General features: G+C 36.8%; 1 protein-coding gene across 1 annotated transcript in view; it reads left to right on the top strand.

Moving 5' to 3' along the window:
• Positions 1–16,501, top strand: part of LOC115428458 (RNA-binding motif, single-stranded-interacting protein 3-like) — a 527,598-nt gene that overhangs the window by 201,071 nt on the left and 310,026 nt on the right. Inside the window, exon 4 of the mRNA XM_030147513.1 lies at positions 5,919–6,076. Within this exon, the coding sequence (XP_030003373.1) occupies positions 5,919–6,076 (158 nt within the window). The remainder of the gene's footprint in view (positions 1–5,918; positions 6,077–16,501) is intronic.

Below are 16,501 nucleotides of genomic sequence, written 5' to 3'. Positions count from 1 at the left end.
AGGAAATGTTGATACTGGCACAAGGAACAAATGATTAAATTTTGGTGGTGATTGGGGGTGGGGGGGCCACTGATCTGCCTTGGCGGAGGTCTGCATTGTCTTTTCTAGAAAAGCACTCATAGAGCGCAGACCCCCGATCACCACCAAAATGTAATCATTTGTTCCTTGTGCCAGTATCAACATTTCCTGAAATTTTCATCCAAATCCGGGGCACTGATCTGCCTTGGTGGAGGTCAGCGCTCTCCGAGTGCTTCTAGTTTATTTATTCGCCAGCACAAGTAAGAAAGGCATTGGTAGAAGATTATATGTATATTTGTATGTGTGTATGTGTACTTGTATGTTGTGTACATGTACAAATGTATGTATGTGTATATGGATGTGTGTGTGAATAGATAAATAAATATAGAGGAGTATAGGGACATATATATTACACTGGGTTACAAAAAAATGTTTTTTGCAAGTTGTCTAGGTTTTTTCAACTGAATTAGGACCATTTTGCACCGCTAAATCCAAAAATGACATCTGTTTTTCTCAATCAGGTCAGGTTTTTTTGCTAATTTGATTTTGAAAAATTTGATCTTCTCACAAAATTGATTACATTTTTTGACTTCATCAGTTGATTTTTTTTATATAGTTCTCACCCAAAATAGGTTTTAAGAGAAAAAAAATCATTTTCTAACAGGATTCCTGTTAGGTACAATGGTCTATTCACTGCAGGATTAGCAGAATACGTCAGGCTTATTTTTGCAAGATCTTCTAGTCGAAGCCATTTCATTCACCTGTAATATTAAAAAAACATTAATCATAAATTGGCAAAAGTAAAATCTTCAGAACTCGTTTATTGCAAGAAATATGAAAGAATTTTGTATCATATGATGTGAAAATGCCCATAAATGTAAGCAAAAATGTTAAAAAGCCAATATGTAGCATAGTTCAGAAAGTTGACCTGATTGAGCAAAATTAGTGTGATTTTTGGATTCAGCACACCAAAATTATCCTAAATCAGCTCAAAAAACTTAAACAATGAATTTGTTGTTGACCAGTGTTATTAATAATATTTTAGGGAGAGGGGGTGGGATTAAATAAATTGCACTTCTTCCCGCCCCTTTTCGAGGATGTAAATGGAACTATTGTGCTGTTCTTCTGTCTAAGGCTGTTAAGATTCTTGATATTTGTATTATATTATTATGTATGTTTGCTAGTTTGCATATATGTTAAATTTCATTGCATGTTCGGAATAAATCACTAAATCACTAATCACTAAAGGCAAAGGTACTTAGAATATTTCACCTACAAATGTATCAGTCCAGTTCTTTTTTTTTTTTACATTTTACTCTAATATTTAGTGTGGCCCCCCCCTTGGCAACAATCTAAGAAAACTCTAAGGAAACTCTCTGGAATGAGCTTCTGAGAGCGTGGAATGACATTGGGGTTGAAACTCTCAGAAAATGCATCGACACAATGCCAGAAAGATGCACTGCTGTGATTGTTGCCATGGGGGGCCACACTAAATATTAGAGTAAAATGTAAAAAAATAACTGGACTGATACATTTGTAGGTGAAATATTCTCAGTACCTTTGCCTTTACCTTTTGCGATGGTTAAAAAGTGAAAGTCAGGCACTGGGAACAAATAAACCACCAGTTTTTTTAAAGATTTGACAAGTGTTCTAATATTATTACACACCACTGTACATGTACACTACACAGATGTTGACCCAGACACTCATACCCAAGCACCAGATTGCACAAGAGCTAAAAAAAAATAAAAAATAAAAAATAAAGCGTCGGGTACGTGAAGAAAAACAAAACTGAAGCGATCAGATTTGAAGATGCACATTGGAGGTCTTGTCTCCTTTGCTTATCTGACAAAACTGAACCTTTGGACTCTGGAGCGCAGGGTGAAACCTCCATTTATACATTTACCGTGAATAAAAAAAAAAAAAAAAAAAAAAAAGACAAGCACTGAATCTATAAATCTTTAAGAATCCAACATTAAACTCAGTCGTCCAGATCCAACATCCACAGAATACTCGCCATTTTTTTTCGGAGACCTTCGGCACCCATTCCATTCTTCATCCCAGGGGGACTCTTCCGGCCTTTTTCTCTCCCCTTAGATAACCTTGCTCTCTGCCTCTCGCCCAACACTGTAAGTAATGTGCTGGTTGTGACCCTCCATGCCTCATTGTGTAAGATTTCAGCTTCTGACCTTAAAAAATGAAAGCAAATCGATAGGGCGGGACACATGAATTCCAAAGCCCAGGATGCAAGCCAAGCCTGGAGCCCAGGGAGGAGGAGGTGGAGGAGGTGGTGGAGGATTGTGTATATTACTGAGGGGCTAAAACAAAAAGAGTCGCAAAGAGAGAGAGAGTGAAGGGGGGGGGGGGCTTTCAATTAACCTTCAGCGCTGACAGCAACTCTGTGCAGTATCTCCTGTTTGTGCTTGTGAATTTGTCCGTGTCACACTTTATGTTAAGCACAGTGGACTAGGGGAAAATAAAACAGGCGAGGGAAGGGGAACATAAGGTGAAAACCTCAAAGTGAAAGCTTGAACTGCAGCTGTGCACGTTCCAGTGACTTTGAGTGGGAGAAAATAACTTTCATGGGCCACTCAAGAGATTAACATTCTTCTATATGACTGCCACAGCATGAAAACGTGAAGGACTGGAGACTTGTTCTGTTTTTTTTTCTTTTTTTTTTTTTTCTTTCATGCTAGTCTGTGCACCAAGGCTACCGGAACAGTATGAGGTTCAGTATTTAATATGAGGAGTCGGAATTTGCATGAGGTGATACTAGACTGTATGAAAGTTTTAGAATTATGACTTAAATTCTGACTCAAAAAGAAAATGTAATAAAAGAAAATTATGAATAAATGCACCAGAAAAATCTAAATCTTACCAAGTGTATTTTTCTCATTTCTAGTCAAAATATCTCATCACACTTAAAATAAGACTTAATCACCTAAAGAGTAACTTTTCAGTGAGACATAAAAACTTATATAAGTTATATATATAAGAAAGTTATAGATATAAAAAAGGATTCTGTTGGGTCTCTGTAAACTTAATTTGATTCTGACTTGAATTGATAAAGCACTTTATGACTCTGTCTGTGAAAAGTGCTCTATAAATAAAATTTACTTACTTACTTACTTGTTTTTAGACAATAGATCTGGAAAAACTCAAGAAATGTTACCAAGATAATTTTCACTTTTTTCACTTTTTTTTTTGCTTAATTCAGGATTTTCTTTTTGCTTCATTCAAGCAAAAAAAAATCTGCCAATGGAACAACTGAAAATGATCTTGGTAAGATTTCTTGAAATAAGATTTTCCACATCTGTTGTCTAAAAATTAGTTCTTATATCTCACTGAAAAGTTACTCTTTAGGTGATTATGTCTTATTTTAAGTGTGATGCGATATTTTGTCTAGAAATGAGAAAAATACACTTGGTAAGATTGAGAATAAAAATGTTTGCCTTTATTTTTCAATGAGGGGAACAAAGAATCCTTTAATTCAGCAGTTTTTAAATGAGATTATTCATCTTTTTGTGTAAAATCCATATTAAACCCAGACTCTTATTGAGTGTAGAGTGTTTTTTATTGTGTGTCATTTGTCGACTGAAGGTGCTCTAAGTATTATAAATGGATGTGAAAGAGTTGTTTAGCTACTATCAGTTTTCTTAAATATCTGTCCTGTACTGTTCCCTAATGAACTTGGATGTCAGATTGTTATTATTTTTTTTCTTCAAGTTGTTCCAAACATGCTGTTGTCCGTGGATTTCACTGGCTGTAGCTGTAAAAAGTTACCTGGGATGTGTGAAGGCGCCGACGTAAGTGTGTGTACAGTGTGTGTATGTCCTGCACAGCGAGTGGCTGCTCATCAGTTCCACTTAGCCCAGCGTGGTAATTGGCTGGCCATTGATGGACGTGGCTCCCTCTTCACGCTCCAGGGACCCTGGCTCTTTGTCTGAGGAGTGGGAGGCGACACGCTGGCATGGCACACACGCTTAAAATAGCGCGTCAAATCAGCCATGCTTCGGCAGCCTCTGCTAACGTGTGGGGCGGACTGGAGGTCTAATGGTGTGAGTGTGTGTGCATTAAACTGTGTGGTTTTTTTTTTTTTTTTTTTTAAGGCTAGGTATGCTGTCTTAAGGCTGTCTCTGGGGAGGATAAAGGGTTAATGTGGTTAACTGGAGCTGGTGGTCATGTCTCGGTCTCCCCACTACCATTTCTTTCCGTCCTCTGTTCCATCCATCATTCACTTACCTTATTGCGCTGGGCATCATCCCTTTCTCTCTCCTGTCTTTTAGCGCTCCTCTTGCTCGCTCTATCTCGCTCTCTTTCCGCTCATGCCCACAGGGCCCCTGCACTCTCTCTCTGTCACTATGTGCAGTGTCCCTGCAATAGAGATATAAATGGGCTGTGAGCAGGGGGCCCTGACTCCTATACCATAAATCTACACTAACAGCACAACAGGCACATGAGGAGAGCAGGGGAGGGAATAGACATGGGAGAGTAAGAAATGGAGGGAATGGTATATTTAATACATTGGGAACACACTTTGGAAGGTGGAGATTATACTGGAAAAAAAAAAAAAAAAAAAAAAAGGCCTTCGTATTAAGATGTTTACAAAATAGTCTGGAGAGGATTACTGCATCAAGATATCACATCCTTGGAAGACTAAATTGTTTTACAGTGTAAGGTAATTGGTTTTGAGGGTATGAATTGTAAGCAGGATCCTGCCATCATTTAAAAGTGTTTGAAGCAGCTGGAGGCCTCATGAACGCTGATTTCAGATATCTCCTTGGTGAAATATTTACTTACAATAAAAGAAATGTAGAAAGGGCAGAGCTCCTGTTCAGTCTGAACAGCAAAGCATGGATTTTCAACAGATAATCACAAAGTAAATGAGTCCATGACTTCACCTGAAAGGCTTGAACACTTTTTACCACCTCCGACAGTTTTCCCCACAGGATGAAGATTGGGACAAAAATTGTACCTTAATGTTGTTGTTGGTTTTTACAGGATACTTTTCTGAGTGACTCATATCATAAGTACATGCAACAAATGATTGTCTTAGTATCGCAGGGACATAGAACTTGTAGTGTGTGCTAATGGACTCTATGCACAGCTCCACTACTTCCTGAACTTCAGGTGGGTCCTTTATTTCCTGTCTTTCATTATTGGACACACTGATTAATCCAGGTGTGTCTGCTGCTTCTTGTTGTGACAACTGATTAATTAGGCACACCTGGATTAATCAGTGTGTCCAATAATCAAAGACAGGAAATAAAGGACCCACCTGATGTTCAGGAAGTAGTGGGGCTGTGCAGAGAGCCCGTTCTTTTATTTGCTTTACTTGACGAGGATCTTAAACATTTTCTTTCTTCGTTAACATGACCTCCTAACTCTGTAAATACAATAGAAAATCAGAAAGTAAGTGCATGACTTCATCTGAAAACCTTTCTATCGTCACACAGACCTGTTTCTCCACAAGGCTAAGATTCAGAAAAAAAATATATACACATTAACGCTTTTTGGTTTTTGCAGGATACATTTCTGAGGGACTCATTTTTTAAGAACTTTCAGAAATGTAATAGTCTCATAATTCAACACACTGAACTCCAACCTTGTAGTGTTTGCTAGATTTTTTTTAAAGAAATGGTCAGAAATCCTTCTGGTTTTACTTTATTTAATCAAACGGGTCCTTCAGATTCATACAGACAACTGTCATAGAAACGGAACTATTTTGTTGTTGCAATAAAACATCAAAATGAAATAGAGCGTCAAATATCTAATAAATAATCTAAAAAAATCAGCTATAGAATATGAGAAGTCTAATCCCACTGTCTGAAGTCTTCAACTTTTCTGTTTCCATCCCGTGAAGTTTCGTATTAACGTGTTTTCTTTGTTTCTTTTCGCAGCAGCCCTATGCTCCACCCCCTCATCCCATGGCTCCTCCCAGTCCCAGCACCAACAGCTGCAGTCAGGGAGGGGCGGAGCAGCTGAGTAAGACCAACCTGTATATCCGGGGCCTGCCACCTGGGACCACCGACCAGGACCTCATAAAGCTCTGCCAACCGTAAGTCCTCCGAACCCTTACAGTTAAATATCCATGTTCCACTTATCTGAGCTGCTCTTAAATGTCAGTTTTTATTTTTTTTATGGCTTTCTCTTGTGGTCACTCAGCAGTAGTGTCCCTCTCATGTATTTAGTAGTATGCAATCTGCTGTGGGCCTGTTTTTCCTCCAAATCCCAGCTCATATTTTAAGCCCACTTAAATGTCCAATGCTTTAATTTGCGGAAACTTGCTGTTTCTATATCATTCTTTCCACATTTTTACTGTTAACATTAACTTTTTTCAACAAGTGATTTATGATCTACTTCTCTCTGCGACACATTTGATATTTAATAGCCAGATCATTATGGATTGAAAGCCAAATTCAAGTCCTAGAGGTAATGAGTTGCAGTAATTTTTCATTTTTAAGTGCATTAAATGGAAACAATATCTCAAGTTGAGATGATAAAGATGTCTCATGTAGTGGGAAAACTTTTTTTGTCTCTTGCTTGTACAAAAGTTCAAATAAACCAAAAGGGGAAATGACCCTGACAAGATCATATTTCACTAACTGAACATCGGGCCGCTAGACTGGAGACACCAGAGACAATTTGTGTGGATAATGTTGTACTTAGATGAGTGGAAAAGCAATTTACAGTAGGAAATAGTGCAGAATTTATGCTAGCTGAACCAGGATGTTAAGAGCCAAAGCAAACACCAATCTAGGCTGGGTCCACCTGGACACGTTTCTAGTATGTCCAAACTACTCTGTCTGTATGTAGATAATTAGCCAGTATCTTTTTTGTGGGAAAAAAGACATTAGATAGATAGATAGATAGATAGATAGATAGATAGATAGATAGATAGATAGATAGATAGATAGATAGATAGATAGATAGATAGATAGATAGTAGAGCAAAACAAATTGTGTAAGATCCTTTAATTAGGTAAATGTCCTAATTCAACAATGTGAAAATACAGTGTACAGGGTGGGGAAGCAAAATTTACAATGAACATTTAGTTGTTTTTTCTCAGCAGGCACTACGTCAATTGTTTTGAAACCAAACATATATTGATGTCATAATCATACCTAACACTATTATCCATACCTTTTCAGAAACTTTTGCCCATTCGAGTAATCAGGAAAGCAAACGTCAAAGAGTGTGTGATTTGCTGAATGCACTCATCACACCAAAGGAGATTTCAAAAATAGTTGGAGTGTCCATAAAGACTGTTTATAATGGAAAGAAGGGAATGACTATGAGCAAAACTATTACGAGAAAGTCTGGAAGATACTATTAAAGAAGAATGGGAGAAGTTGTCACCCGAATATTTGAGGAACAGTTGCGCAAGTTTCAGGAAGCGTGTGAAGGTGTGTGAAGGAGGACACATAGAATAAAAACATTTTCTATTATGTCAATTTTCTTGTGGCAAATAAATTCTCATGACTTTGAATAAACTAATTGGTCATACACTGTCTTTCAATCCCTGCCTCAAAATATTGTACATTTTGCTTCCCCACCCTGTAAGTAAGTGCCACTTTAAAAATTCATTTAAAAGTGTAGAAGTATTAGCTGCAAAACATACACAGCCTGGCAAAAAGAAAAAAAAACAAAGAGGTAAGAATGTTCCTTTGGATAATTACAGCAATGATCAACATCGTTTTACCTGGAAACAACTTCTTTAGCCCTTACTGATACAGTGAGTAGCTTCTCATTTCTTAAACGGCCCTCAGTTTGTAGAGAGCATAAACATTAGACTGTGTTTCAATGGAAAATGGGCATGTGGTCTAATGAGTCTAGTTTGACCCTGTTTCATAGTGATGGATGTAGTGATTACCCATCATGCCTAGTGCCTACAGTACAAGCCTGTGGGGGCAGTGTTATGACTTGGGGTTGGTTTAGTTGGTCACATCTACATTCAACAAGGTGATGTGTCCATAAAATGCAACGCTGAATATGTTTCCGCTGCAACAAGTTGTTTAACTGATGCATTGAGTTGCATCTATGGATGTGGATCTATGTTATCCACAATAGCAGAGAAAATTGCACTGTAACTCTATATAAGTAATACTGTGTCTTTAGGTATAGAGGTTATTTTTATTTGACCCAAATTTTTATTACATTTTGTATTTTTAATCAACTAGAGTACAGGCGTCAAACATGCAGCCCAGGGACCAAAACCGTCCCACCAAAGGGTCCGGCCCGTGGGATGAATTTGTGAAATGGAAAAATGACACAGGAAATATAAACAATCAAGGATGTTAAAATAATTTTTGGTCAATTCAATCTAAAGTGGATCAGACCAGTAAAATACTATCATAATAACCTATAAATAAAGAAAACTGCAATTTTTTCTCTTTGTTTTAGTGTAAAAAAAGTTAAAATACACAAAAATGTTTACATTTACAAACTAGCCTTTTACAAAAAATGTGAATAACCTGAACAAATATGAACAACCTGAAATGTTGAAAGAGAAGTACGTGGAATTTTAATAATATTCTGTCTGTTATTAAATGTTTTGTGAATTTGTAGATCCAGTGTGATCTGTAAGTTGTGATGCACATGTGTAACTGATAAACTAAGGCATAATATTGTTAAAATTGTGCTTATTTTTCTTAAGAATGTTCAGGGAGTTTATATTCAAGTACAGTTCATAGATGTAAACATTTTCATTTTGGAATCTTTTTTTTTTTTCACTCAAAAAAAAAAAATAAACAAAAAAAGTTGGAGTTGACATTATTCATAAGTTCTTATCCTATTATTTATATTATTTTACCGGTCTGGCCCACTTTATATCATATTAGGCTGTATGCGGCCCCTGAACTAAAATGACTTTGACACCCCTGTACTAGAGAGACGACAGATACCAGCAAATAATTCCCTGTATGTGTTTGTGTTCATAGTGAATAAAGCCAATTCTGATTCCAATGATTCATCAGGCTCAGGTTGTATAAATAGTGGTTCAGGGAGGATGAAACGTCATCACAGATGGATTGACCGCCACAGAATCCAGACCTGAACCGCTGGATTTGGTTGTTTAATGACATATTGCGTGTCAGACTTTTTTTTTGGCTAGGCTGTGTATATAGATTAATACTAAAACATCAGTGTGAAAGCAGCATACTAATTGTAACTGTTGGAGCTTCTTGCGGTGGAACTAGTTTGACATGATTAATGGGAACGGAGAGATGAAAAACAAGTCCTGATTCACCAATGTGTTTTCAATTTTGGATTTTTTTTTTTTTTTTTTTTTTTTTGTGAGATACTGAATAATGTGAGCAGTCACTGAAATGAAACTGTGAGAATTTCAGAGTGAAAAATAAGTATCTTGAGAAGCTGTTAACTCGTTGACATCTGAAAAGTGAGCCAGAGTAAACACTGCATTTAAAAAAAAATAAAATAAAAAAATACCAGAAGTGAAAAAGACTGGAAACTAGACCGGAATCCACTGGTTTAATCTTTAACAATGTATGTTATTGACCGCTGTGCAAAATATTCATCTTTTAAAGGAGTGATGTTTTGTGTTTTTGAATAGAATTATGCATTTTAAAACATTTCCTTGTGGTCTACATAAACTGTAAATGCTATGCTTGGGTCTGAATTCTCCATTAATGCAACTCCACAGGTCCATCTTCAACCCTATTTCTGAGTAATGACACCAGAAAGGTCATGTTGAGCGCTGGCCCTTTAAATGCACATGAGCCACTTCATGCCCCACCCCCTTCCAAGTTGTTGATCGTGCTTTCTGTTCCATGTGTGTTTGTTAATACAACCAGCAACTGAACATTTTAGGTAATCCGCTCAAAGTTTGGACATATTTTCAGTTTTTACTACAACCACTGCTGCTGACAAACAATTATGTTGTACTTGGAGAAATGTTCGTCAGAAATCTTGACCTTATATGTGCAAATGTTGTGACGTAACTAGTTGTAGAACATAACAAATTAAGCAGGAATTAAAACAGGTTGTAGAAATCCACTCGATTTTTGCCCAAATGAATATAAAGATAGCTTTGCAGCACATGGAGGGTTCAAATTGAACCAAAGACTAATAAAAGTGGATTTAGCAAAATATGACCCCTTTAAGTACCTAAGCTGACAAATATATGCATGAAAATGTGGAGGAGTGGAAGACTTTCACTGGAAAAAAAAAGACTAAAGTACAAGTTTAAAGTACATTTAAAAAGATGTATAAATCCAGTATAATAACAAAATATAGAACATTATCCTAATAAGTGAAAATGTAGTTTTAGAAGAATTCATAAAATAAGATATTATTCTGCATTGCCTATTTGTAATTAATTAATTAATTAATACAGACTATCACATTTATTAATGACTGTATTTGTAGTAAATAATGAAAGTGCATATAAATATTTTAATTTATATTAAAAAAGGTGGATTATGCAAAACAGTTTGTGTGTGAGGTGACTAAAAAAGTGTATGTGAATGGTTTGTGTGGATGCTTAAGTGTTATTGTAAAAATATATAGAAAAAAGTGTGTTAAAGCAAAGGAAACGGAATTAATTTAAAGGTGCAGGAGACTTTCGTAAAGAATTTTTCATCAAATCTGTAAAACCTCAGTCATAGCCCAAGTATCACAAATCTGTAAGTCTTTCTGTGATTACTCACCTGAATCTCTTGCACTACGGTGAACAGTTTCTTAGTGCCATCCACCATAACCAGTCCATATGTTTACCAATGAGCCAGGAGGTAACTTGAGCATCTTCAGAATTTTGTCGCGACGTGCATTGTGGGAAGCGAAGGCTTGCGCAGCCACCTTACAGTGACAGCTGGAACAGACACGATCGGAAAGAGCAGGAACTCCCTTCCTTCTATGCATATTTCCTCCATCCATTTCCGCGTTTCCTCATGTTTGTTTCATCCATATAATACCATATGGTTGTACTGCCGCTGTCAGGTGGCTGAGCAAACCTCCGTTTCCCACAATGCACGTCGCGACAAAATTCCGAAGGTGCCCAAGTTACCTCCCGGGTCGGTTTGTAAACACACGGTTTATTTATAGTGGATGGCACTTCAAAATTGTTCACCGTAATGCATGAGATTCAGGTGAGTAATCACAGAAAGACTTACAGATTCCTGATACTTTGGCTATAACTGAGGTTTGATAGATTTGATGAAAAATTGGTCACGAAAGTCTCCAGCACCTTTAATTATCAATTTGTAAAAAGGGGTTGGACTCTATAAGTTACACTTCTTCCAACTCTTTTCTCGGGCATTGAAAAACATAGTTTGACTATGTTTTATTGTTTTTTGTTATCTGATTCTACGTATGTGCTTGAAATAAAACTACACTACCTAATAAGTACCTTACAATTTAGTATCTTACAATTCTATATATAAACTTTCTGTACTGGTTCATACATGGTATATTTTGTTTCATATGTTGCAGGTAGCACTTCAATTCATGGTCCTGGCCCATGTGTTGTATATTTATTTGTGCGGTATGTTATTTGGCAGAGAATGAGTCCGTTTTTATTACGCACGCACATGTTTAGACAGACATGCTGTAGATCTGCACACACAAATAGGAGTAAAGTCCTTAAATGCTGAAATGATCAAACTAAAAAGCTCACCCCACAAAAGAAAATTACAAACATGAAAAAAGTAACTTTTCAGTGAGATATAAGAACTTATTTTTAGACAATAGATCTTGAAAATCTTATTTCAAGAAATCTTACCAAGATCATTTTTTTGCTTGAATTAAGCAAAAAAAAAATAAAAAATCTTGAATTAAGCAAAAAAAATCAGGCAGCTACGGCATAATATTGTTAAAATTGCTCTTATTTTTCTTAAGAATGTTCAGGGTGTTTATTTGTTCACGTAATATTCAAGTACAGTTTGTAGATGTAAACATTTTCATTTTGGAATCTTATTTTTTTCACTCAAAAAAAAAAAGTTCGAGTTGACATGATTCATAAGTTCTTTTCCTATTATTTATATTAATTTACTGGTCCGGCCCACTTTATATCATGTTAGGCTGTATGTGGCCCCTAAACTAAAACGACTTTGACCCCCCTGTACTAGAGAACTCTGTGCACTGGTTCATACATGGTATATTTTGTTTCGTATGTTGCAGGTAGCACTTCAGTTCACGGTCCTGGCCCATGTGTTGTATATTTATTTGTGCTGTATGTTATTTGGCAGAGAATGAGTCCGTTTTTATCACGCACGCACATGTTTAGACAGACATGCTGTAGATCTGCACACACAAATAGGAGTAAATTCCTTAAATGCTGAAATGATCAAACTAAAAAGCTCACCCCACAAAAGAAAATTACAAACATGAAAAAAGTAACTTTTCAGTGAGATATAAGAACTTATTTTTAGACAATAGATCTTGAAAATCGTATTTCAAGAAATCTTACCAAGATCTTTTTTTTTTTTTGCTTGAATTAAGCAAACAAAAAAAACAAACAATAAATCTTGAATTAAGCCAAAAAAAATTAGGCAACTAAGGCATATTATTGTTAAAATTGCACTTATTTTTCTTAAGAATGTTCAGGGTGTTTATATTTGTTCACGTAATATTCAAGTACAGTTTGTAGATGTAAACATTTTCATTTTGGAATCTTATTTTTTTCACTCAAAAAAAAAAAAAAAAAAAAAAAATTGGAGTTGACATTATTCATAAGTTCTTTTCCTATTATTTATATTAATTTACTGGTCCGGCCCACTTATATCATCTTAGGCTGTATATGGCCCCAGAACTAAAATGACTTTGACCCCCCGGTACTAGAGAACTCTGTGCACCGGTTCATACATGGTATATTTTGTTGCACTTCAGTTCACGGTCCTGGCCCATGTGTTGTATATTTATTTGTGCTGTATGTTATTTGGCAGAGAATGAGTCCGTTTTTATCACGCACGCACATGTTTAGACAGACATGCTGTAGATCTGCACACACAAATAGGAGTAAATTCCTTAAATGCTGAAATGATCAAACTAAAAAGCTCACCCCACAAAAGAAAATTACAAACATGAAAAAAGTAACTTTTCAGTGAGATATAAGAACTTATTTTTAGACAATAGATCTTGAAAATCGTATTTCAAGAAATCTTACCAAGATCTTTTTTTTTTTTTGCTTGAATTAAGCAAACAAAAAAAACAAACAATAAATCTTGAATTAAGCCAAAAAAAATTAGGCAACTAAGGCATATTATTGTTAAAATTGCACTTATTTTTCTTAAGAATGTTCAGGGTGTTTATATTTGTTCACGTAATATTCAAGTACAGTTTGTAGATGTAAACATTTTCATTTCGGAATCTTATTTTTTTCACTCAAAAAAAAAAAAAAAAAAAAAAATTGGAGTTGACATTATTCATAAGTTCTTTTCCTATTATTTATATTAATTTACTGGTCCGGCCCACTTTATATCATCTTAGGCTGTATATGGCCCCAGAACTAAAATGACTTTGACCCCCCGGTACTAGAGAACTCTGTGCACCGGTTCATACATGGTATATTTTGTTGCACTTCAGTTCACGGTCCTGGCCCATGTGTTGTATATTTATTTGTGCTGTATGTTATTTGGCAGAGAATGAGTCCGTTTTTATCACGCACGCACATGTTTAGACAGACATGCTGTAGATCTGCACACACAAATAGGAGTAAATTCCTTAAATGCTGAAATGATCCAACTAAAAAGCTCACCCCACAAAAGAAAATTACAAACATGAGAAAAAGGTCCATGTACAATACCTTGCACACCCCATTAAACCGCTACCAACTGTGTATTTTAGAGACACACACAAAGGTACTCATAAAGCTCCGCCAAATGTTCTTGATAGAGAAAACACACACACACCTGCCTTCACACACAGCTCAATAAGGCCTAATAAAGCTTAGATTGGACCACCTCCCCCAGGAATCACAGACCAAGACCTCATCAAGCTGTAACACACAGTCACAGGGGCTTTCTTTCTCTGTGTCTCTGTCTCTGCACACACATCGTCACACACTCGTCCAACCACACACACACACACACACACACACACACAAGCAGCTTTGTTCAGCACCATTAGGCCCTTTCACTTCTAAAATGGTGAAAAGGGGGTCAAGATCATTAATGGAGACAAGGCCAGCAGATTGTGAAATACAGGCCATGAGCAAGTCTGTCTGGTTGCATAACCTTTTCTTGGCCATCTTTCCAGAAATGTCCTGGTCAAACATGGCCAATTATTCAATGATCCTTTGGAGACGGGAACATGCTGTCCAGTATATTTGGTAATGCTCCCGGTAGCCATGTCATAAGTCATGCATTTATTCTTGATACTGACCCATCAAAATTCCATTAGCCTGAGAGGCGGCCCGATAAGATTTGGAAAAAGCACTCAGCGTTTTGACATTGCATATCTCTCGCTTAGCTCCCTTCATTCACCCGGTTGTACAGACTTGGACAGTTTCAATTTCATTTCTAATTCCATATGATCTTGTATATTTTGGGCATATATATTTGGAAGGGCGAATCATGTCGGAGCTTATGTAAAACACTCGGTAGAAGTGCATATTTGTGAGTGTAGATTTGCATTCCTTCTGTACGTTATGCAAAGTTACTGAGTGTCTGGATCTGCCTCGCTGTCCTCTAGTGGTTGTCTCCTTGTTCCACGGCTATATTTCCCATCCTTCCCTTTTGTGTGTATCGCCTGCCTAAGGGCCCCCAAGGTTGCCCGAGGTATGCTGTGCCAGTGAAAATCCAATGCCACTGAAACTTTAATTAGCCAGACTGTGTTTCAGTGGCAGGCGGGTGGCAGCATTCGAGAAAAGGTCATGCGACTGTTCTGCAGTGTGCAGCAACCTGGGTCCCCCTCAGGTTTTCCCACATGCCCAGTCCCCCCTCCAGCACCCAACATTTCCTCTCCTGGCCTTTAGCCCCGTCAGCTCTCTGAGGGAAACTCCATGTTCAACATAAACGTTAACTAAATGATGCACTGTATTTATCCTGTTTTTTTTTTTTTTTTTTTTGGAAGGAGCTAAACTTGTGGACTTTCAGGTATATTAGCTGGCTAAGCTATTTTCCTTATCAGTATCACGGATATGTTTGCCCCTTCTAGAATGTGTGTCTGTGTGTGTGTCAGCGAGATGAGGCTAAACTGATTCTCAGGCCTGGGTTTTGTTGTGTCGCACACACTGAAAAAGCAGCCCTCGCCGCCCTGGTTCTCCACTATCTCAGACGCAAACACACCGCCGCCAAACTGAACTGATGCATTCTTGACAACTGGCCATATTGTAGCTGCTGACGGGAGGTTGTTGTACTCCGCTTGAAAGATGCCAGAAAAATAAATGCCTTCTACTGCGGTTGTAACCTCGTCCCTGTGAACTTCTCGCTGCCAAAAATCTTGCTACTTTTTTCGTGACAGTTCTCACCTAAAAAATTAAAGACTGACTTTCTAAACTCAAAAATCCAAACAAACATTCTGTGACTTTACGCAACAGTTGGTTACAGTAAAATTATCATTATGTAATCAGGTTTTCATTCAAATTTACTGCAAAGCTGAGTGGAATTTTCAGAAAACCTGCAAAAAAAACAAAACAAAAAACCTTGATACTCTTGTTGGTTCATCATTATTATCATAGTTGCGGTTTTTGATTCAATTATATATATTTTAGTTGTTGATCGAAACATGAGAGGTTGATAGATCTGGCTTTAGCTTTTGTCCCCTGAACCAAACCACTGATCTGGATCATGTAATGTTGTTTCAGACTCTTCCATAGCTTTGTCAAAGCTTTTGTCCAATGTTTTCTCTGGATACATGGTGGTATTCATATTTATTTTTTGCATCCAATCAAGGAATATGACTGTTCTAGTTGGTCAAAACTTACTGGTACACATCAACACTTGCTTAATATGTTTGCATTGCATTTTGCTACCTCTTCCAAGCATTAAAAAACATAAAAAATCTAATTTTTTCTCCAAAAAATGCAACATTCCTACTGTGTTCAAATCACAAACTGAGGCAAATAAGCAGAACAAAGCCAGAATGTATTATTTACAGGCACAGCTATTTGTTGTTATTCAGATTTTTTTTTTATATTCCACTGTTTGGCAACTGTTTTTATGTTCCAACCATGACAACAAGTAATCATTTGTTTTTTTTTTGTTTTTTTTTTACTTTCACGTACAGAGCACAAATCGGCCTATACTTGATTGGATTTTTAATGATATTGAATCATTTGATAATGTCTATTGATGCTCAGGCCAAGCATGAATATGGTGGCACAGACTTTTTGTTAAGGTCTGCATATCAATTGCATATTTACAAAATTTAGTTAGAATAACCTTACTTTTACGACTGGCCAACTGCTTAACCTCCATGTGGTCACTGAGAGCAAAAGTAAAGATTGAACAACAACAAAGTTCTCACAGTGGTTGGAGTTACATGCCGAGAGCTGTTGAACGAGTAATTAAATGGATTCGGGTGGGTG

This window comes from Sphaeramia orbicularis, chromosome 11 (assembly GCF_902148855.1).
Source record: "Sphaeramia orbicularis chromosome 11, fSphaOr1.1, whole genome shotgun sequence".
Taxonomy (NCBI): Eukaryota; Metazoa; Chordata; class Actinopteri; order Kurtiformes; family Apogonidae; genus Sphaeramia; species Sphaeramia orbicularis.
The sequence above is the reverse complement of the archived record's forward strand: the minus strand, read 5'-3'. Positions and strand labels throughout refer to the sequence as shown.